Source organism: Zingiber officinale, chromosome 1B, assembly GCF_018446385.1.
Source record: "Zingiber officinale cultivar Zhangliang chromosome 1B, Zo_v1.1, whole genome shotgun sequence".
NCBI classification, from domain to species: domain Eukaryota; kingdom Viridiplantae; phylum Streptophyta; class Magnoliopsida; order Zingiberales; family Zingiberaceae; genus Zingiber; species Zingiber officinale.
Genome location: NC_055986.1, coordinates 1635966 through 1657754, shown reverse-complemented (window position 1 = coordinate 1657754; position 21789 = coordinate 1635966). Strand labels below are relative to the sequence as shown.

General features: G+C 42.0%; 2 protein-coding genes across 2 annotated transcripts; both read left to right on the top strand.

Annotated features, from left to right (window-relative positions):
- Positions 1 to 304: 304 nt before the first annotated feature.
- On the top strand, positions 305 to 1814 carry LOC121992828 (phenolic glucoside malonyltransferase 1-like). Its single transcript, XM_042547427.1, has 2 exons — positions 305 to 1636; positions 1761 to 1814. The coding sequence occupies exons 1-2, from the start codon at positions 305 to 307 to the stop codon at positions 1812 to 1814; spliced, it is 1386 nt and encodes a 461-aa protein (XP_042403361.1).
- Positions 1815 to 9316: 7502 nt separating this feature from the next.
- On the top strand, positions 9317 to 11321 carry LOC121992822 (phenolic glucoside malonyltransferase 1-like). Its single transcript, XM_042547413.1, has 2 exons — positions 9317 to 10504; positions 11304 to 11321. Exons 1-2 carry the CDS (start codon positions 9317 to 9319, stop codon positions 11319 to 11321), a joined length of 1206 nt encoding a protein of 401 aa, XP_042403347.1.
- Positions 11322 to 21789: the final 10468 nt, after the last annotated feature.

Sequence of the window (21789 nt, the reverse complement as noted above, 5' to 3'; positions counted from 1 at the left end):
TTTGAGATCGAATCGATCATCCCAAATTTGACGGTATCCAACTAATTAATCATTCAGCTAATGGTAAAAGGGAGGAGAGTCGGTCTCGATGGCTCAAATGCCTACCAATAATAATATGCAGTGTACCTATCAGACTTCTTAATTTCGATTTCGACTGCTGCTCTAGTGGCAGATGACAAGCTACAAATTGTAAATCTGTGAGGAAGGAGGCAGCCCCGTCTAGCAGAGATTGCATTTGTGGCCAAGTTATCTCTGCATTAGCCACTAGAACCATCAAATAACTTCCTGCAACTCTTTCTCCAAGATGTCGCCGCCGGCTGCGAAAGTTACGGTCCTCGAAAGCTCCGAAGTCGCTCCTCCACCGGGGTCGGTGCCGGAATCCTCTCTCCCTTTCACCATCTTTGACATAGTATGGCTCTACGCTGCACCCGTTCAGCGCCTTTTCTTCTACCCTTTCCCTCACTCCCCCGGCCACTTCCTCGACTCCCTCCTCCCCACTCTCAAATCCGCCCTCTCCCTCACTCTCCGGGACTTTTACCCACTCTCCGGCAAGATCCGCCTCCGCCCGGGTAGCCACGACAAGTACGAGCTACACTACGTCGAGGGCGACTCTGTTTCCTTCACCGTCGTCGAGCACGATGGGGACTTCGACGAACTCTCCGGACGCCCCGGATGCGAGTACGCCAGGCTACTTCACTTGGTCCCCCAACTTGCTGACCCAGGCAATGGCCGGAGGCCGGTGACGGCCGTGCAGGTGACTCTGTTTCCCAACAGAGGCGTGGCTGTGGCCGTGACCGTCCACCACTCGGCGTGTGACGGCTCCAGCTCCACCAGATTCATCTCCTCCTGGGCTTCTCGAACCGCAGCAAGGTCAGGCAAGGCGGCGCCGGCGCCGGCGCTGCCCTTCTTCGACCGGACCATGATTCCGAATCCGAGCGATGTGTACTCCAGGTTCTGTAGCAACTTTGCCGTCGATGCGCAGTCGACCGAGTCAATAATGATGAATTTGGCTCCGCCGGGCGCGATCCTCGGCAACTTTACCATTAACGCAGACCAGCTCCGGAGGCTAAAGGAGATGACCTCCTCCAAGTCCAAGTACTCCTTCCACTGCTCCACCATCGCGGTGACCTACGCGTACGCGTGGGTTTGCCTCGTCAGAGCGCGAGGATACCCCAAGGAAAAGCATCTCTACTTGGCGTTCGCCGGAGACTGCCGTCGTCGGTTGCAGCCGCCGCTCCCGACGGAGTACTTCGGCAACTGCATCGCCTGCTACTTCGTCGAGGCGAAGGCTGGCGACCTTGCGGGGGAAGACGGGTTTACGACGGCAGCACGACTCGTCGGTGAAACCATCGAAAGGCTCAAACATGATCCGCTAGAGGGCATGGATAACTGGCCGGAAAAGTACCGGGAAATCAGGACGCAACAGCCTTTTATCGTCGCCGGGTCGCCGACGTTCAAAGTTTACGACGTTGACTTCGGGTGGGGAAGGCCGGTGAAGGTGCACGCCCCGTCGATCGCATGGATAGGAGCCATGTCTGTGTCAGAGAGCAGGGATGCGGACGGTGGGGTGGAGATTGGTTTGGCGTTACCGAAGCAGGAGATGCATGAGTTTGGGGCTCAATTTTCACTGTTATGCGTATAAATTTTTAATACTAACAACTCTATGCTGTTATTTCTTTATCGGATCATGCATGTCTAGGCTCCCATTTTATTATTCAGTAAAAGTTCTATAATGAAATTGAATGAGTTTCTTACTTTAGGTTCTGCAGAATGCTTTTCCCAATTTCCCCCCTGCTTTTGGTATTCCTCCATGACGATCTGAGACAATTGATTTTAATTATTTGTCGTATGGTGGAACATCATTAACCATAGTAAATTTGCTGCCACAATTTGAGAGGAGTTTTGCCCCGTCCTTGTGATGGTACCGGCGCTGCCACTGGTGTACATGCTTCGTTGTCACAATTGATTACTCGGCATGAGTTTGACTCTGAATTAAATACAAGTTCCTTAAACTATCCAGGCACGACTCTTGTGCAAAATTGCAGGTCTACATATGGTGCATTTTTATGGTTATAACTGGTGTAGTAAACTGACCCGTAACAGAACAACTGGTTTGGGACATCGCTCTAGCGTACGAATCGACCATCGAGCCATGCAATTTCTACTTCACGATCGTCATGCACGCTCGAGACATGTGGTGTCAAGCACCATATTTGCAGGCACACATGATGTCCGGAATGTCTTGTTTTGTTTCTCAAACACTTTTATTCCCCGTTTTTATCTTTGATAAAATAGATATGAAATTTTCTGAGAAATATAATTAAATATTTTTACTTAGCCAGTAGCACCATCCTACAAAGGAAGGAATCAAACACTTTTACTCCCTGCCAGGGGTTTAACATCTTTAACATTTTTGTTAGTTATTTATTTGTATAAAGGAATTCTACTTAGCCTCATTTAATTTAAGAAAAATGATAAATGACTCATTATTCAATTTATTAAAATTAAATTTCAATTCTTCAAGTAAATTCGATCTATATAATTAATTAATTAATTAATATTTTTTAATAATACATAGCAATTCGTACCCTGAATTGAATTTTTATAAAACGAAAAAACAGATAATTTCTATAATTTTTGAAATTTCTGATTTAATGCAGCAACCTTCCAAACCAAAGGCTCCATGAAATTATCTCCTAAAAGCATATATATAATGCAGATATTAAAAGGTGTTATAACACCCGCTTACTATTAAAAACATTGAGAAAGGATATTATATAATACCCTTTACGTGAACGTGTTTACGCAAACGTGGGTCAGCTCCGCCTCATGTGTATATATATTTTTTAGTTTTTAAATTTATTTATTAAAAGTTATAAATTTTAAAATTAAAAATTAAATAAAATGGTTAGTTTTTTAATGATTATTTTTTAACGACTACTACGAAATTACATCTATAAATACCCATCAATGTGTACACATATTTTCATTCTAACTTATCAGACTCTACAATTCTACTCTCTAATATTCTCTTCATTTATTTTTTTTAAGTATTGGGGGTTCAATCAAAGTCTCACATTGGAAATATTTGTTAAAGATCATGGGATTAAAAGGATGCATGATATCTCCATTGGAATGAGGTCTTTTGGGTAGAGCCCAAGAGCAAGGTCATGAGGGTAGGCCCAAAGTGGACAATATCATGTCATTGTGGAGATATGTGGACATCTTTGGGCGCAACAAATGATATCAGAGTCATAGTACGTACCAGATACCATGTGGGGTGGCCTTGAACGAAGTTGAGGGTGGGCCCGGAGCAGGTCAGGGTGACCAGATGCTCGAGGGGAAGCCCGAGGCAGGTCAGGGTGACCAGATACTCGCGGGGAGGCTTGGAGCATGTCAGGATGACTGGATGCTTGCGGGAGGCCTGAAACAGGTCAAGGTGACCAGATACTCGCAGGGAGACGAGTAGATCAGGGTGACCGGATGCTCGCAGTGAGTCCCGAAGCAGGTCAAGGTGGCCGAATGCTTGTGGGGAGGCCCAAAGCAGGTCAGAGTGACCGGATGCTCGCGGGGAGGCCCGGACCATCAGAGTAATTGTGGTTCTTCGTTTGAGGGGAGGATTGTTGGGTTCAATCAAAGTCCCACATTGGAAAGATTTAGTAAAGATCATGGGATTAAAAGGATGCATGATATCTCCATTGGAATGATGCCTTTTGGGTAGAGCCCAAGAGCAAAGCCATGAGGGCTTATACCCAAAGTGGACAATATCATGCCATTGTGGAGATATGTGGACATCTTTTGGCACAACATTAAGTTCATACAATCTTATTTTCTATCCGAAATAGATGAAAATAATAGGGCATTTTTTACAAATTTCTTGAATTCTACAAACAACCCACAAGAATATTAATTTTCTCAAAATCCACAAATTCCACCAAATTATCAATACCCACATATACTCATATCGATTTCCAAATATGTCGTCTCTTCCACAAATTTTTCAAAATTTTGGAAATTTTATGAATCATCCGAATTATGCCCCTCGAAGTACATATCAACCGCTTCCAACTGAATATTGGTAAAACATGAGTCATCCATATTTTACACCGTCGATTGTTCATGGATATGATACCCCGCACATAACTGGTATGTCTTTCACTCCTCTTATGCTGAATATTAGTAAAATATGAGTCATCCGTATTATTATTAAAAATAAAAATAATAATAATTTGAATATTTAAAATATATTTATTTAATATGATATAATTTTAAGATGATTGAGTGGACTGTGAGACTTTAAACAATGAGTGTTAATGTTAAAAGAAATATAAGTGAAAGAGATATGTTATTATAATAAATATGTGGAAATGGACCTCATATATTGTGATGAGATGATGATTGTTATAACGACGATACATTATGGATGCTCTACACTTTTCAGCACAAAACTACAAGGCTACAAGCTCCATGATGATATTGTTGGTGTTTCCATGTTCCTTGAAAAATGGAGACGGGAGAAATCTGAAGATGGAGAAATTCAGAAATAAAACAGTACTACTCTTGACGCCTGATGCACCTTGCAGGTCTTATTTTTGAGTGCAGTAGATATAGCAAGGTGCAATTAATGAAGCAAAATAGCAGTGTAGTATAAGACAAACGAATCAAATTATTGTTTAATTAGCACTTTTACTAAAAAAAACCTGTCATCATTAATATTTGCTTCCGATTTCTTCTCATAAAAGATGCCTAAGATCTCTATTTTCCCTAAGTTTTTTCTTCCAGACTAGAGGTGTCATACATTAATTTACGAAAAAGATGCTCCAAATCTTATTTTCTCCAATTATACCCCCAGTTGGGTTCTTTAAATGAAAAATTAATTTATAAAATAGTTTGTAACTAGATTTAAACACTCGAACTATATTTTTCAACACTTGAAAAGTTTAAACTAATAAACTTAAGATGCAGTCAAGTATGAAATAAGTTTATAATTTTGTAATGCGGCTTATTTGTATTATTAGTTTAAGGTTTAAAGGATCAAGTAGATGCAATTAAATATGACATAAATTTATAATTTGTATAATGCAGTTGATTTATTTATTAATTTATTCTATCGATGCGGGAGGTTACGAGTGGTCCCAGAGATGATGTGTTAGTCAAAGTTAAGGGGAGGTGATAGTGATCCGGTGATAAGGTCGGGGGCCCTCATGAGGGCAAGGTCAACAGTCAAACGGGGGTCAACCCCATGGGCTCGGCGAACGGGCGGGACAGGCCGATTACTAGGCAATGATTTTCACCCGAGAGAGCAACCATCTGGCCGTGAGCCCAAATTTCCAAGGGAAAAAGATCATATGGCCAAGCGGATAGTCCGCTCGGATCATATGGCCGAGCGAATAGTCCGCTCGGCCGCATTGCAAATCAAAAGTGAAGGCCGAGCGGTTGTCCGCTCGGCCAGGGTGTCAGACTATGCGAGCAGAGCGGGCGACGACTCTAAACCTTCCCGGACGGACGACCACCTACGCCGGACCAAAGGTGAATATTCTGGCTGAGCGGCTTGATGGCCGATCCGGGAAGAGGAAGTCAAAGAGTATGGGACAGCGGGTACGTCATCTTAGTAACCCCTGTTGCTGACAACAGGCATGTTCGGGAACCAGGTCATACTCAGTATCGTACGACGAGGGATTCTGCTGTCCCATCAAGGAGACGCTCAGACTGTAGCAGTATGGTGTCAAACATGCTCTTCTGACAAGCCCATGCTGCGATATGGTACAGGACACGTGTACACCTCGGGTTGTGTGCACCAAGCTCCCATAGCTCTATATAAGGTCCTTTAGACTTCACCGGAGGTATAAAATCTCTGATCCTGGAAGCCACCTTCTTGTTTTTTCATCCACCTGATTTGAGCGTCGGAGGGTCATCGTCGGGAACCCTTTCCCGGCTCGACTTCTTTGCAGGTTCGCCGAAAGTCAGCACAAGTAGCCGGAGATCTACGTCAGTCGGCGGAGAGCGCCACATACCCAGCGTTCGTTGATTCAGCGACTCGGACAGGATCAGATAGTAAAAGTCAAACGGACGTGGTAGTCAGCGTGTCACTCTCAATAGGATTTCACTGCTCACCCAGTGCTAAAACATTTAATACAAGGACAACCGACCTAAGGGTCGGTCGGACTCGAAGGACCTACTTATGCACTCCACCGTGTATGTATGTGGTCAACTAAAAATCTGATCGGGTTTAAGAGCTGGCGGGTATGCCACAAAGATGGTCGGTCATATATTCGGTCGGAGTTATGGGCACTGACTTTCCATTCTTGCAGTATGGCTCTCAGCATATGGACGACCGTCTAAATGATTGGTCGAACCGTTGAGGTTAGTACCGGTCAAGCACAATGCTGATCGGGTTTATGGGAATTAGCATATCTACTTCCTATGCAAGATCGATATGCAAAGAAACTCAGTATAGGCCCGGCCAAACTTCTAGATCCCATATTACATTAGGTGCATGCAAGCCTCCTAACATAAGAACGAGCATCTCAAAGTATCGGTTGAATCTCTCAATTATACTTAGTTTACCATCCTTCAATGGCAAATATCCCAGCATATGACCGGTTGGTCATGGATCCGGTCGGGCCTATGAGACTTGGCTCCCTGTTGCTTCAATATCAGATCTTCAACGTCACAACATATAGCCGAGCGACATAGGGTACAACCGTCCTTACGGGGCTTGGCACGCTGCTTACATATTGATCTACCCGTATAATATACAATCGGTCGGCTAAAGATCCATCCGAGATATATTCAAGCGACAATATTATTAGAGAATTACAACAGCTTGTCTGAGAGTAACAACCATTGGTCAGAGAATATTCTTCAGTTACAACATGTGCACTCAATGAAACCTTCTTATGAAGGTGACTATATAACTTCTATCATTATTGAGGAGGTTACACGAGACTGTTCATATACGAAAAACAGAAGATTTATCGGAGGATAACTGTATAAATTTCAGACTATACACATTCCATTATCGACATCTTCTGACATTGAATATTTCTTATCATCTCATTATTGTGGAGTTATGAGAGGTGATATAAAAAGGAGGATGCTCTCCGCCGGTAAGGTACACAATATACAGTAATGCAATACACATTATTATGCTCATTCAATTTACTGCTCTTATCCTCCATTTTTCGTTCGGCCACCATACTGATTTGAACGTCAGAAAGTCAAAGGCAAGGACTCTCTTCCTGATTTTCATCTTAACGTTCTGTTTGCTCTTTCGAATATTCACAGGTGTCATTGTTTCTTCCCAACAAAGTCTTCTCCAAGTCAACAACAGAGTCACCTTTCTCAGTGCACTATCTCTATAGTTTTAAGACAAGATCCTCTATAAAAATAACATAAAACATAGAAAGTGCCAAAAGATTTAAACAATAAAAACTTGAAATGATAAAGTATATACCAACCATGAGCTAATTACATCTTTTCCGAGTGGTTAGGAAGGTACAATTATTGGAGCAAAATAGTAATTGTGTAGGGTCGTGCATGCACCATCTTTTTCATGTAGTTAGGAAGGTACAATTATATATTGAAGCAAAATAATCAATGTGTGGGATCTTACATGAAAAAATTGACACTTGAGGCTTGCAAGAGGAACCACACAAGCTACTTCCCATTCAAAATCTCTAAAACCTTTATTCTAGATGCAAAAAAAAATTAAATAAGTTAATTTTTTAAGTGAAAGTTTTATAAAAATATAGACGAATAAGCTTTGGAAGAGATGTCTTAAATTCAATTGGTGAACAATAAATATGATACTAACGAGAGAGTTGTAATTTGGATAAATGATAAATCATAGAGGATGATTTGATAAATTAATTAAAAGGATTGGATATGATAAATTAAATTAAAATTTTAAAATTAATTATTCTTTTAATTGAGGCTATAAATGATACACGATTGTTACGTTAAGAATGAAAAAAATGAAGTCATTTTATAAATTGTCTCATCCAACTCTTGACACAAGTTAAAATCTTTCTCTCTTTAAATTACTTATCCTCCAACCCTTAATATATGACACATGTTAGAATACCTTCTTTCCAACCCTTGACACATGTCAAAATATTTCTTCATTTAAATTATCTGCATCCAACCCTTTATACATGTAATAGGTACATCATCAAACATGTCAGAATTGAATTTAGAAACATTAAAATTTCTATTTTTATATATTTTCGTGTATTTTTTTATTTCTATAAATATGTTTACTATTTGTTCGTTGGAATAAAAAATTATTTGTAAGTTATAAATGTGTTTACTATTAATTGTTATATATATATATATATAAGTTTTATTTTCATCTATATTTTTATATTTCTAAATTTTTATAAATAATAACCCTTAAAATCTATAATAAAAAATAAACAAAGATTACACATATATAATAAAAAAATATTCAAAAAATAAAACTGATAAAAAAATTAGTTTGAAAAACAAAACTAAAAAAAATTTAAAAAAAACGTAAATAAAAAAACGTTAATGAGGAATAAGAAAAAGGGTATAAGTGTAAATATAATTATATTTTATGATGAATCCAGGGAGAGGAGTGTATCAGCGGGGTGAGAAAAACAGCTCTCCTCCGGAATGATGATGGTTGATAATTGCTTATTCTTGGAAATGGGAAGGGAAGAAATATGAAGATAAAGCACTCAAGAAGTTCATAAAATTAATTTGAAAGAATCTTCCTTTGTTGATTGCTTTATAAATAATAACAGTACTTTATGATACGTTAATCATATAATAGCCCTTTCATTCTTAGTGTCTTTTTTGATATCATTTTAGCATGTCAAGTAAATGCTGAGCATTCATATTATCGCTTCAGTTGCTTGATCTTGCTACTCAGACAACTCCGATTCCAACTGATTATATTATTATGTAATTTAATTTCTTAAAACAAAGTATTGTGTAATGAGGTGATATCAATGAATAATAAATATATGACTATTCTATTGAAGGGAAAAAAAATACTGTTATGATTTTACTTCCACATCAACATTCTTAGCTAATGGTAAAATGGAGAGTCGGTCTCTCTGGCTTAAGTGTCTACCAATAATAATATGCACTGTATCTATCAGACTTCTTAATTTTTACCAAGTATATTACCAACCACTGCTCTAGTACCCAATGACAACCTACAAATTGTAAATTTGTTGCCTCCCCGTCTAGCAGAGTTTGCATTTGTGACCAAGTTATCTATGCATTAGCCTATAGAACCATCAAATAACTTCCCATTGCCACTCAAAACTGCAACTCTTTCTCCAAGATGTCGCCGCCGGCTGCCAAAGTTACGGTCCTCGAAAGCTCTGAAGTCGCTCCTCCACCGGGGTCGGTGCCGGAATCCTCTCTCCCTTTCACCATCTTTGACATAGTATGGCTCTACGCTGCACCCGTTCAGCGCCTTTTCTTCTACCCTTTCCCTCACTCCCCCGGCCACTTCCTCGACTCCCTCCTCCCCACACTCAAATCCGCCCTCTCCCTCACTCTCCGGGACTTTTACCCACTCTCCGGCAAGATCCGCCTCCGCCCGGGTAGCCACGACAAGTACGAGCTACACTACGTCGAGGGCGACTCTGTTTCCTTCACCGTCGTCGAGCACGATGGGGACTTCGACGACCTCTCCGGACGCCCCGGATGCGAGTACGCCAGGTTATTTCACTTGATCCCCCAACTAGCTGACCCAGACAATGGCCGGAGGCCGGTGACGGCCGTGCAGGTAACTCTGTTTCCCAACAGAGGCGTGGCTGTGGCCGTGACCGTCCACCACTCGGCGTGTGACGGCTCCAGCTCCACCAGATTCATCTCCTCCTGGGCTTCTCGAACCGCAGCAGGGTCAGGCAAGGCGGCGCCGGCGCTGCCCTTCTTCGACCGGACCATGATTCCGAATCCGAGCGATGTGTACTCCAGGTTCTGCAGCAACTTTGCCGTCGATGCGCAGTCGACCGAGTCAATAATGATGAATTTGGCTCCGCCGGGCGCGATCCTCGGCAACTTTACCATTAACGCAGACCAGCTCCGGAGGCTAAAGGAGATGGCCTCCTCCAAGTCCAAGTACTCCTTCCACTGCTCCACCATCGCGGTGACCTACGCGTACGCGTGGGTTTGCCTCGTCAGAGCGCGAGGGTACCCCAAGGAAAAGCATCTCTACTTGGCGTTCGCCGGAGACTGCCGGCATCGGTTGCAGCCGCCGCTCCCGACGGAGTACTTCGGCAACTGCATCGCCTGCTACTTCGTCGAGGCGAAGGCTGGCGACCTTGCGGGGGAAGACGGGTTTACGACGGCAGCACGACTCGTCGGTGAAACCATCGAAAGGCTCAAACATGATCCGCTAGAGGGCATGGATAACTGGCCGGAAAAGTACCGGGAAATCGGGATGCAACAGCCTTTTATCGCCGCCGGGTCGCCGACGTTCAAAGTTTACGACGTTGACTTCGGGTGGGGAAGGCCGGTGAAGGTGCACGCCCCGTCGATCGCATGGACGGAAATAGAGATTTTTTGCGAATTTCTCTTGTTAACAAGGACGGAAATAGAGAGGAGGGGGAATTTAATGTCATCCACTTCCTCTATTTTGTTTCTTCCCATGATGGTGAAGCATCCAATAAAAGCAAATGAGTTATATAATTTCTTTCCTTTTGATTTGATCAAGTAACTAGATGATTGGAATACATTGAAATAAGACAATATAATTCTTTTCTTTTCTTTCCCTTCACTTAAACTACTTCTTTCCCTCCCACTTTCTCCCCTTGCATGTAAACCCAACATTAAACTTAGGCGATAGAAGAGTTTTAAGAATTTGAGGGGGCAATTTAATTAACCAACATTTTTGAAGTGTATTGTCTATAATAGTCAAGGTAAGATGACAAAAATAGGAAATTCATCATAAACTTTGGTAAATGATAGGTTGTCTGGTGGTTGTCCTTTGCATGGGTCAACAATGTCAAATTGGAGAAGAATATAGATTAGTAATAAGGTTCATTGCATGTGAAATTGGCTTTTCTCTGTAGTTACCGTGATAGGAATAGGCAAAGTTTGTCTACAAAGAGTACTTGCTGGCATTAGTTATTTTGCATTATTTTGTGACTTGTAGGGATTAAGATTACATTGCAAATGCCAAGGAAAAAAAAAGTGTGGATGTATCCACAGGAACCAAACTCAATTTTCTTCGTTCCAATATATGTGTTTTGTTTGCATGTTCTCTTTGCAAATAGTACTTGCTGCTTTGTTATTTTACATGTTTTTTGTGACTAATGTAGATTGAGATTAAATTGTAAATGCCAAGGAGAGATAGTGTTGGATTATGCATATGAACCAAACTCAATATTTTTTGTTCCAGTACATGTTTTGTGTACATGAATTTTTAAAATACATACAAGTGATTCTAGTATTTTAGCCCATGAACTCTTCAATTTGAGACTTGTTTAATATCAAAATATGGTAATCCATCAAGATTTACTGTTGGAACTAAGTTCCTTATTGGCTTATTCATTGCGAAGCTTATTGTTGAGATTGAGATGATAATCCTTGCATTTATTCACATTGCTTCAGTTGTTTAGTGCCCCTTATTGAAGATTTTGTATTCTTTTGGACTCCTGAGCAAGACTATAGAAAATAAGCCAATATAATAGATGTTGAGTTTTATGTTTAATTCAAAGTATTTTTCTTGGTTTTAGTTGTTATGGTAATACATATGTGAATGTATTTAATTTCACATTGCTAAGCTAAGAAGGTTAGAAGACCTTATATATGAATCTCTTCCATCCTTGCTTAGCAAAGTTAAGGGGACCTACACGCATGCGCGGGTCGAGCCCAAATCAGGTGGTTTCGGAGGGTTCGAGCCGAAAATCCATAAACCGGGCGCGACGCACGAGATCATCGCGCGCAGGGGGGGTGCAAATCCCCAGCTTGTGGGCCTCACGCTTGCAGGCGACCTGGTTTGTTTTTGCTAGTCTTTGGTTTGGTTCTGTCCTGCGCGTGAGGAAGCGACGCACTTCGAACCAACGCTTTGGTTCGCGGAATCGCTGAGATCTTGAGAGAATTTTGCCGGAGAGCCTCTGCACCGTGGGCGGCAATAAATTCTCTAAAGACAGACACTTCAACCGGAAGATAACAATTTCTGAATCTTACTCTTTTATTTACCTATTTATTGCATGCTTACTATTTTGGTGCAATTTACGACTGTGTTAGTGCTCTCCTACAACAACAATTTTAGAGAATTTATTGTAAGCATCAATAGACATGATGAATGATACGATAACGGGGTCTGATGAGGCTAGTGCCAGACCTGAGAGATTTTTCGGGCAAAATTTCAGACGTTGGCAACAACGGATGAAATTTTGGCTTACTACGCTAGGGCTATTCTCCATTATAGAAACATATCCTCCTTCACCCGATGAAGAGAACCTGCCTATAGTGCTACCTAACAGAAGTTTAAGCAAAGGGATTATCTCTGCCATGGGAGGATCCTGTCTGCCCTCTCAAACGCACTATTTGATGTATACTGCTCAACGGCTTCGGCTAAAGAGCTGTGGAAATCTTTAGATAAAAAATACAACTCTAAAGATTCTGGTTTAGAAAAGTATACTATGGCAAAATTCCTAAACTTTAAAATGGTTGAAAGTAAATTTGTGGTTGAGCAGACACATGAATTCCAAGTTCAAATTCATGGTCTTGCTGAAGGAGATATGCCATTACCCGAAAAGTTTCAGGTCTTGTCTATCATCGAAAAATTACCTCCGAGTTGGGAAGATTTTGGCTTGACTCTTAAACATAGGAGAGGTAAAATTTCTCTAGAAGATTTGATGATTGCCTTAAATATCGAAGAAGAATATCGGAAGCAACATAAAGATGATGATAAAAGAATGCCTATGAATTTTTTTTCTAAAGGCAAACGTAGTAGTCTCATTTGACAAGAAAAAATTCAAAAATCAGAAAATGAAGAACAAGATGAAACCCAAACCAAAGATTCAAAAGAAAAATGGAACCAAGCTGTGCTGGGCATGTGGACAAGTTGGACATTATGCCAAATTCTACCCTAAGCAAAAGGACAAGAAGAAAAACCAAAGCAACACGTCCAACACCAAGGCACAAGCAAATGTTGTGACTGCTAGTGACGGCACCAGCAATAGGTTTGTTCCCTTCAAATCCGAACTAAACTTGATCTATCAACCCAATGAATGGTTAGTTGATACAGGTGCTAATGTGCACTGTTGTGCTGATCGCTCTGCCTTCCTTACTTATCAGGTAATTAAAGGCACTTCCGTGACCATGGGGAACCATTCTGCAGCCAGGGTGTTTGGGATATGGCAAGTTGACCTGAGGTTCACCTCTGGAAAAGTCCTGTCACTGCATGAGGTGCATCATGTTCCAGCGGTCCGTCGGAATTTGATTAGCAGGTCAAAGTTAGTCCGCGCTAGTTATGAGCTGAACTTTAAATGTAATAAAGTTGTAATATTACATTTAGGAACATTTATTGGAAAATGTTACCTTAATGAGGAAAAATTCTTAAAATATACCAATTAATTAAAATATGGAAAACAATGTGTTTATTTTTTGAGAAGTTATGTATGTGTGCGTTTTGCATTTGCAAAATGCGAAACTTAATAAAGTTTCGCATTTGTAAAATGTGAAACTAGAGGGAAATACCCGTCATTCCAAATTAAGAAGATTTCTTTAAATTTTACAGCTTTCGCATTTTAAATGTGACAGTTGTAACTTGTTATTTATGGATATTTATAAAAAACTAGGAAATGTGAATAGAAAATTACAAAATATGATTTCTGAGATTCTCTCACGTATCAAACCCTAAAGCCGCCACCTCTCCTCTTTTGTTCTCATAATGACCGTCCACCCGATCAAGCATCGCAGGAGTGTGTAAACCCTAAACCGCCGCCGCCTCCTCCTCCTCCTTCTCGTGGTGCCCGTACGCCCCATGAGTTGTTCGATCAGGCCACGCCGAAGCGCCTAAACCTTAAACCGTTGCCGCCTTCTTCTTCTTCTCGCGATCTCGTGTCTGACCGCCTCATGAGTTGTCTGATGAGGCCACGCCGGAGCGCCTCATTGTGAAGGATTAGAAGGCAAGTCTGACTCGTTGCAAAGTATTAGAAGGCCCAACTGCGAATATAAAGACCCGATTCTCGTCGGATTTGCCGACATCAAACTGTTCTCCAGCTTAACAACAGTGAGTTTTATGACCTAAAAAAATCTTTTTTTTTAAAAAAAAATAATAGTTCATAAGGTAATATACTGATGTATTGCATATACCATGTAATTAGAGTTGTTTGGCTTATTAGTATGGCTTTAGAACGCCCAATTCCTGTGAGCTTGTTTTGGGAGCTCAGATTGAATATGAGAATGATTCAATTAAGCATAGCCAGCCTATCTCTAACGCTACCATAGTGATTGAACATAAATTAAGTTACAACTGTTAGGATCCTTCGTACGGAGGCTAGAGAGGGGGGTGTGAATAGCCGACCCCAAATCGTTGTTTCTTTCTACAAAACGTGTTAGCGCAGCGGAAAATAAACACAGAAACGAAAGGGAAAGAAGACAAACCTCAAACAAACCGATGTAACGAGGTTCGGAGATAAACTCCTACTCCTCGGCGTGTCCGTAAGGTGGACGAAGCCTATCAATCCGTCGGTGGATGAGTCCCCGGAAAACCGGCTAATAAATGCTCCTTGTGGGTGGAGAAACCTCGCCACAATACTTGTAACAACAAGAAAGGAGTACAAGGAAAGCAAGAAGCAAATACAAACAACACTATGAATGCAACACTCGCTTGCCTTCTCTGTCGATCGGAGGCGATGAAGCAGCAACTTCACAACCCAAACGCAGCAACTGATCGACGACTGGAAGCTCACGCGAAGCTTCGGAAGCGAGCTCAACAAAGCTCAGAACCTCAGAGCACAGAAGCAGAAGCTTCAATCCAAGGAAGAAGAAGAAGGAAGAAGTGTAGAAGCTCTCAGCCTCCTTTTATACCTGCGGAGAAAGAAGCACAGAAGAAATCTAGCCGTTGCGTCGCAACGGCTAGTGCCCTGATCGGTCTGTGGACCGATCAGGGAACTTCCTGATCGGTCTGGGGACCGATCAGGCTTTGTGCTGATCGGTCCCCAGACCGATCAGCCCCTCTTGCGCCTCGCTCCTGTTCGGCTTCTGATCGACTCCTGATCGGTCACCAGACCGATCAGTTATCACACAGTATGCTACTGATGTGTTACTGATCGGTCACCAGACCGATCAGAATATTCGCGGTATCACTGGATCGATCACCAGATCGATCCAACTCATGGTTTTCGCCCAAACCAAGTCCAAACCAACATCCGGTCAATCTTGACCTGTTGGTACATTGCGCCTAGCATCCAGTCACTCCCTTGACCTGCTAGGACTCCCCGCTAAGTATCCGGTCAATCCCTTTGACCCACTTAGACTTTTCTCTCCGTACCAAGTATCCGATCACTCCCTTGATCTACTTGACTTTCTCAACACCAGATGTCCGATCACCTTTGATCCATCTAGATTTTCCCTTGCCCGGCTTCACTCACCAGGACTTTCACCTAGCTTCACTCACTAGGGTTTTCACCTGGCTTCACTCACCAGGATTTCCAATCTGCCTGGCTTCACTCACCAGGACTTCCCAACTGCCTGGCTTCACTCACCAGGACTTTTCCAACTGCCTGGCTTCACTCACCAGGACTTTCTAACTGCCTGGCTTCACTCACCAGGACTTTCACTTTCACCTAGCTTCACTCGCTAGGATTTTCACCTGGCTTCACTCACCAGGACTTTCCACATCCGGTCCAGAGAACGAGCTACTGAGCCCTCTCTGACCACAGTCCGGAGAACGAGCTACCGAGCCCTCTTCGTCTTTCCATGTGCCAAGCTTCCATACTTGGACTTCTCCGTGCCAAGTCTCCATACTTGGACTTTCTCCCGTGCCAAGCTCTCTGCTTGGACTTTTCCGAGTCAAGTCAACTCACCTCGGGTCAACCAGGTCAACCTTGACCACGAGTTGCACCCACAATCTCCCAAGCTTGTATCCTTGTCAAACATCAAGATACAACTTTTCTGTTCACGTCAAACATCGTCAAACATAACTCGTCAAACATCAAAACATAACTCGAGTCAAGTCAACTAGAGTCTGATCAACCAGGTCAACTTTGACCTAAGGTTGCACCAACAATCTCCCCCTTTTTGATGTTTGACAAAACCCATAAACAAGTTAGGTTAACCCGATAACCTAACTTAGGTTTTCCAAAACATTCTCCCATTCTCCCCCTTGGGACATCTCTCCCCCTTTTTGACACACATCAAAAAGAGGGAATCAAGGTCAAGAGTTTCTTCCCAATGAAAGTCTCATACCTTTCATTGAAACCCTTAATTTCCCCCTTGATACTAAACTCAACACTCAACTTAGTGACAATTCCATATCACTAATCCTCAAAAGTCTTAAGGAGTAAAAACTCCCCCTTGACTAATAGGTAAAACTCCCCCTAAAGGCCAACTCCCCCTTGACCATTGCACCAACAATGTCTTGGAGAGTTTCAATCCTTTAGAGATCCGAAACTCAACTCCCAAAACTGAAATTTCAGACACCATCAGGGAACCTCCCGATCGGTCCCCGGACCGATCAGAACCCTGGATCGATTCCCAAATCGATCCTCGCTTGATCGTCACCGATCGGTCACCGGACCGATCAGGACTTCTCTGGATCGGTCCGGTGACCGATCCACTGAAATCGAGATTTCTGATTTTCTCCCGGAGAAATTCGAAACTCAGAAAATTACAGAAAATTCTAAAAATCGTAAAATTTTGAGGATACATTCCTCATACCATATACTATCATGGAAAAATAATTTTAGATGAAAATAACTTCCATTTTCAAATCTTGATACAAAGTTCAAAAACTTTTGAAATAGTTCAAAGTTTAACTCATCTTTGTATCATCTTGCTCAATGATGAATGCTATCACTAGAAAAGCTTCATCAAGGTTTTTCAAATCAATTTTAAAATGATTTAAAACCCTTTAATTTAGGACCATAATCTTAGGACTATATGTACATGACTTGTACACAAGTTTTCCCTATGATCCTCCAATCTCTTGAATTAGGCTCATCTAGGTACAAGAACTATGTACCTTGATCCTAACTCATGATCCTAATATCTCACACACATCTAAAGTGTATCAAATACATCCAAGTCAATTTTGATGTGAGATATGGGTTTAGGTTATCTTAGGCTAAGTTCTCATGCATTTTCTAAACACCAATTTGATCTCAATATCAAATTGTGTTTTTATCCTTAAATCAATTTCATTGATTATTAATGCAAGAGATGATTGTTGGTGCAACCTTAGGTCAAGGTTGACCTAGTTGACCTGACTCGAGTTGACCTGACTCGAGTTATATTTTGATGTTTGACTTAGGAAGATTGTTGGTGCAACCTTAGGTCAAGGTTGACCTAGTTGAGTTGTATTTTGATGTTTGACACTCGTGGAAGAGTTGTATTCTTGATATGGGACAAGAATAGATGTTTGGGAGATTATTGGTGCAACCGTAGGTCAAGGTTGACCTGGTTGACCTGATTCGGGAAAAAGTCCAAGTATGGAGACTTGGCACTGGAAAAGTCCAAGCAGGGAGCTTGGCACGCGAAAAGTCCAAGTATGGAGACTTGGTACTGGAAAAGTCCAAGCAGGGAGCTTGGCACGAGGGAAAGTCCTAACTGGGATGTTAGGCAGTTGGAAAGTCCTGGTGAGTGAAGCCAGGCAGTGAGAAAGTCCTAACTGGGATGTTAGGCAGTGTGGAAAGTCCTGGTGAGTGAAACCAGGGAAAGTCCTAACTGGGATGTTAGGCAAGGGGAAAGTCCTAACTGGGATGTTAGGCAGTTGGAAAGTCCCGTGAGTGAAACCGAGGGAAAGTCCTAACCGGGATGTTAGGCGGTGGGAAAGTCCTAACGGGATGTTAGGCGGAAAAAGTCCTGGTGAGTGAAGCAAGGAAAATCCAGATGGATCGGGGATGATCGGACTTCGGTGTTGAAAAGTCTAAGTGGGTCAAAGGGATTGACAGGACTTAGCGGGGAGTGCTAGCAGTCAAGGGAGTGACCGGATGCTAGCATAATGTACCAACAGTCAAGGTTGACCGGATGTTGGTGTGGAAGCCTTAGGTTTAGGGTTGAAAAGTTTGGATCGGGCTGCAGATCGATCCAATGATACATGGCTCATCCGATCGATCGGTGACCGATCGGTGACCGATCGATGATGCTATCGATGGTTATCGATCGGCCCGAGACCGATCGAAGGAGATCGCGGCGCCGAGAAAGAAGCCCGATCGGTCCGTAGACCGATCAGAGGTTCCTGATCGATGCGTGGACCGATCGGGACGAATGTAAGCATAGGCTTCTTCCCCATTGGTCGCGCATCGATCAGATGTTGCTCGATCGGTCCACGCACCGATCGTGGCTTCGATCGCGACACCGATCGGTCCGGGACCGATCGGTGACAAATGTGTTTATGCGCCAAAGTCGATCGGTCCGCATCGATCAGGGTTCTAGCTGACGCAACGGCTAGTTTCTTCGCTGTCTTCTTCGCAGTATAAAGGGGTCGAGGGCGCGCGAAAAACTTCTTCCTCTTCTCTTCTGCTGCTGTTCTTGTGCTTGAGCTTTGTTGAGCTCTTCTTCGCAAGCTTCGCGTGAGCTTCTCGACTGGGATATCCTGCTGTTGTAGGTGTTCTGAGGAGCTGCTGCTTCAACGAAATCCAGTCGGCAAGGAGGCAAGAAAACCTGTGTTTTTACATTCATTGTTCTTGTCTTCTTGTATTTCTTGTTGTATTCCTTTCTTGCTGTTGCAAGAATATTGTGGCGAGGTTTCTCCACCCACAAGGAGTATATTGTATTAGCCGGTTTTCCGGGGACTCATCCACCGACGGATTGATAGGCTTCGTCCACCTTACGGACACGCCGAGGAGTAGGAGTTTCATCTCCGAACCTCGTTACATCCTTGTGTTAAGGTTTGGTATTCTTCCTTTCGTTTCTATTTGTATTTTCCGCTGCGCTAACAAATTGTAGGAAGAAACGCGAGGATTTGGGGCGGCTATTCACACCCCCCCTCTCTAGCCGAGTACGAGAGATCCTAACAAGTGGTATCAGAGCGAAGGTTCGCTCTTCATCGGATCAACACCCGTGGGAGCAAAGCTAGAGAATGGATCTCTATGGAGAAGATGTCACCATTCCACCCTTCTACGAATGCGGCGACTTCACGTATTGGAAGGTAAGGATGAAGTACTTTCTTATGACTAACATAATGAATTGGTTTTGTGTACAAGAAGGTTTTACTCCTCCGGTGGATAAGGAAGGAAAACCACTTGAGAAGAAGGAGTGGACAAGAGAACAAATTCACAAATCCGAAATCAACGAAGAGGTAATGAGAATAATTGAATTTTCATTGCCTACTAACATCTTGTGTAAGATAGGTTACAACAATGCCAAGGAATTATGGGATAACTTGGCCAAGTACCATGAGGAGAGCTCCACTTCAAGCCATGGAGAGGAGCCTAGTGAGCCAAGTAGCTCACATCATGGAGGGAGCAAATTAGAAGTTGAGGGTTACTCAACATCTAAGGACGAAGAGGAGGAAAGTTCTTCTTCAAGTTCGGAGCAAGAAGAAGAAGCTTCTACCTCCGAAAGAGATGAAGAAGAGAGCTCGCATCCACCCTCAACCCTAGGTAACTCGAGCAATTTAAGTTCAATTAAATTACACATTATGTGCTTTGAGTGTAGGGAACATGGACATTACAAGAGTAAGTGTCCAAAGAGGGTAAGAAAGACTCCACCGGCGCCAAAGGTCAAGGAAGCCGGAGTCCCGATACGCAAAGGCAAGGAGCACGTGGTGTGCTTCCAATGCAAGCAAAGGGGACACTATAGGAGCCAATGTCCGAGGGGGAGGCAACCTCACAAGGGCAAGAGACCGGGCACATCGATAGGGGGAGCTAAGGCAAAACCTAAGGTAACCTCTAAGGTTCATTATTGCAATTCTAATAAAACTCATGCTAGTAGTTTTGTTACAATTGTTAATAATGATAAGCATGTTAACTTTAGAAACCAATACATGTGCTTAGGAGCTAAACATGTTAGCCTAGGTAAGGATAACACTAGAAATACCAACCCTAGGATTAACGCTTCTAAAGTTAAGGAAAACCTAGGTAGAAATCCCAAGAAGACTAGACACATGCCTAGGAATATCTCAAGAGAAAATGACAAATTAAAACTTGAGGTATTGGAGAGGGAAAATCAAGTCTTGAGGTCAAGACTTGATAATTTAGAAAAGGCTCTTAAAAACATGGAGAAGTCATCTCTAGGGTTTAAGAGTCAAAAACCCAAGTCCAAGGACAAGAAAGGTTTGGGTCACAAACCTAAGTCCCAAATGGTCAAGCCCACTTACCACAATGTTCCATTTGATTATGGAACAAAACCTAGGGCTAGGAAGACCATTACCAAGGTTACAAGGAGTCACCCCCATAGTTGACCTTGCTGAGACCCACATGACCCAGGCTCCAAAGCCTACGAGGGTCATTAGGAGGGTTGCTAGGGAAGTTATCCCTAGTGAATATTTAGTGAACCCAATGAGCTCTAATAGGTATTGGGTTCCTAGGAGCATCTTCTCTACCCCATAGATGGGTTAGAGAGTGTCAACTCCAATTAGAAGGGTAGTTAACCCAACTTTGAGGAAATTGACACTCAAGGAGCATTTTCAAGGTTTTGATAACCTTTGAAAATGAAAAAGAATTATTATTTACTCCTTGAAGAGTAAATTGTGCCATATTTGAAAAATATCGATTTTAATCTTATTTGGCACAATTTAAGAAAACCTAGAGAAATACCATAATTGGGATTTTGGTTGTCTCTTAGGGATATATGGGCAATCTAGGGTTAGATTCTAAGTTAGCTAAGGCTAAGGATACTTAGATAGGGAATTTAGGTATTTTATTTGTGCTAACTTGCCATGATTGGTTGCCATATGCCATGCCATGACATCATATTTATTTTATTATCATTTGAAATGTCATGATAATGCTTAGGTTATCTATATGTCATGTGTTAGTTTCGTTTCAAACTTTATGCCATGACATCATGACATTGGCACATGTTTTCATTTATGATACCATTTTATGCCATGTCATCATCTCTTGCATTAGTAATCAATTGAATTGATTTAAGGATGAAAAACACACTTTGATATTGAGATCAAATTTGTGTTTAGAAAATGCATGAGACCTTAGTCTAAGATACCTAAACCCATATCTCACATCAAAATTGACTTGGATGTGTTTGATACACTTTAGATGTGTGTGAGATATTAGGATCATGAGTTAGGATCAAGGTGCATAGTCCTTGTACCTAGATGACCCTAATTCAAGAAATTAAGGATCATAGGGAAAGCTTGTGTACAAGTCATGTACATCTAGCCCTAAGATTATGGTCCTAAATTCAAATGGTTTTAAAATCATTTTGAAATTGATTTGGAAAACCTTGATGAAGCCATCTTAGTGATTGCATTCATCATTGAACATTGTGATACAAAGTTGACTTAACTTTGAACTATTTCAAAGTTTTTGAATTTTGTATCAAGATTGAAAAATGGAAACTATTCTCATAGAAAACTATTTTTCCATGATAGTATATGTTATGAGGAATGTATCCTCAAAATTTCACATTTTTTCGAATTTTCTGGAATTTTTTAGGAGTTTCTGA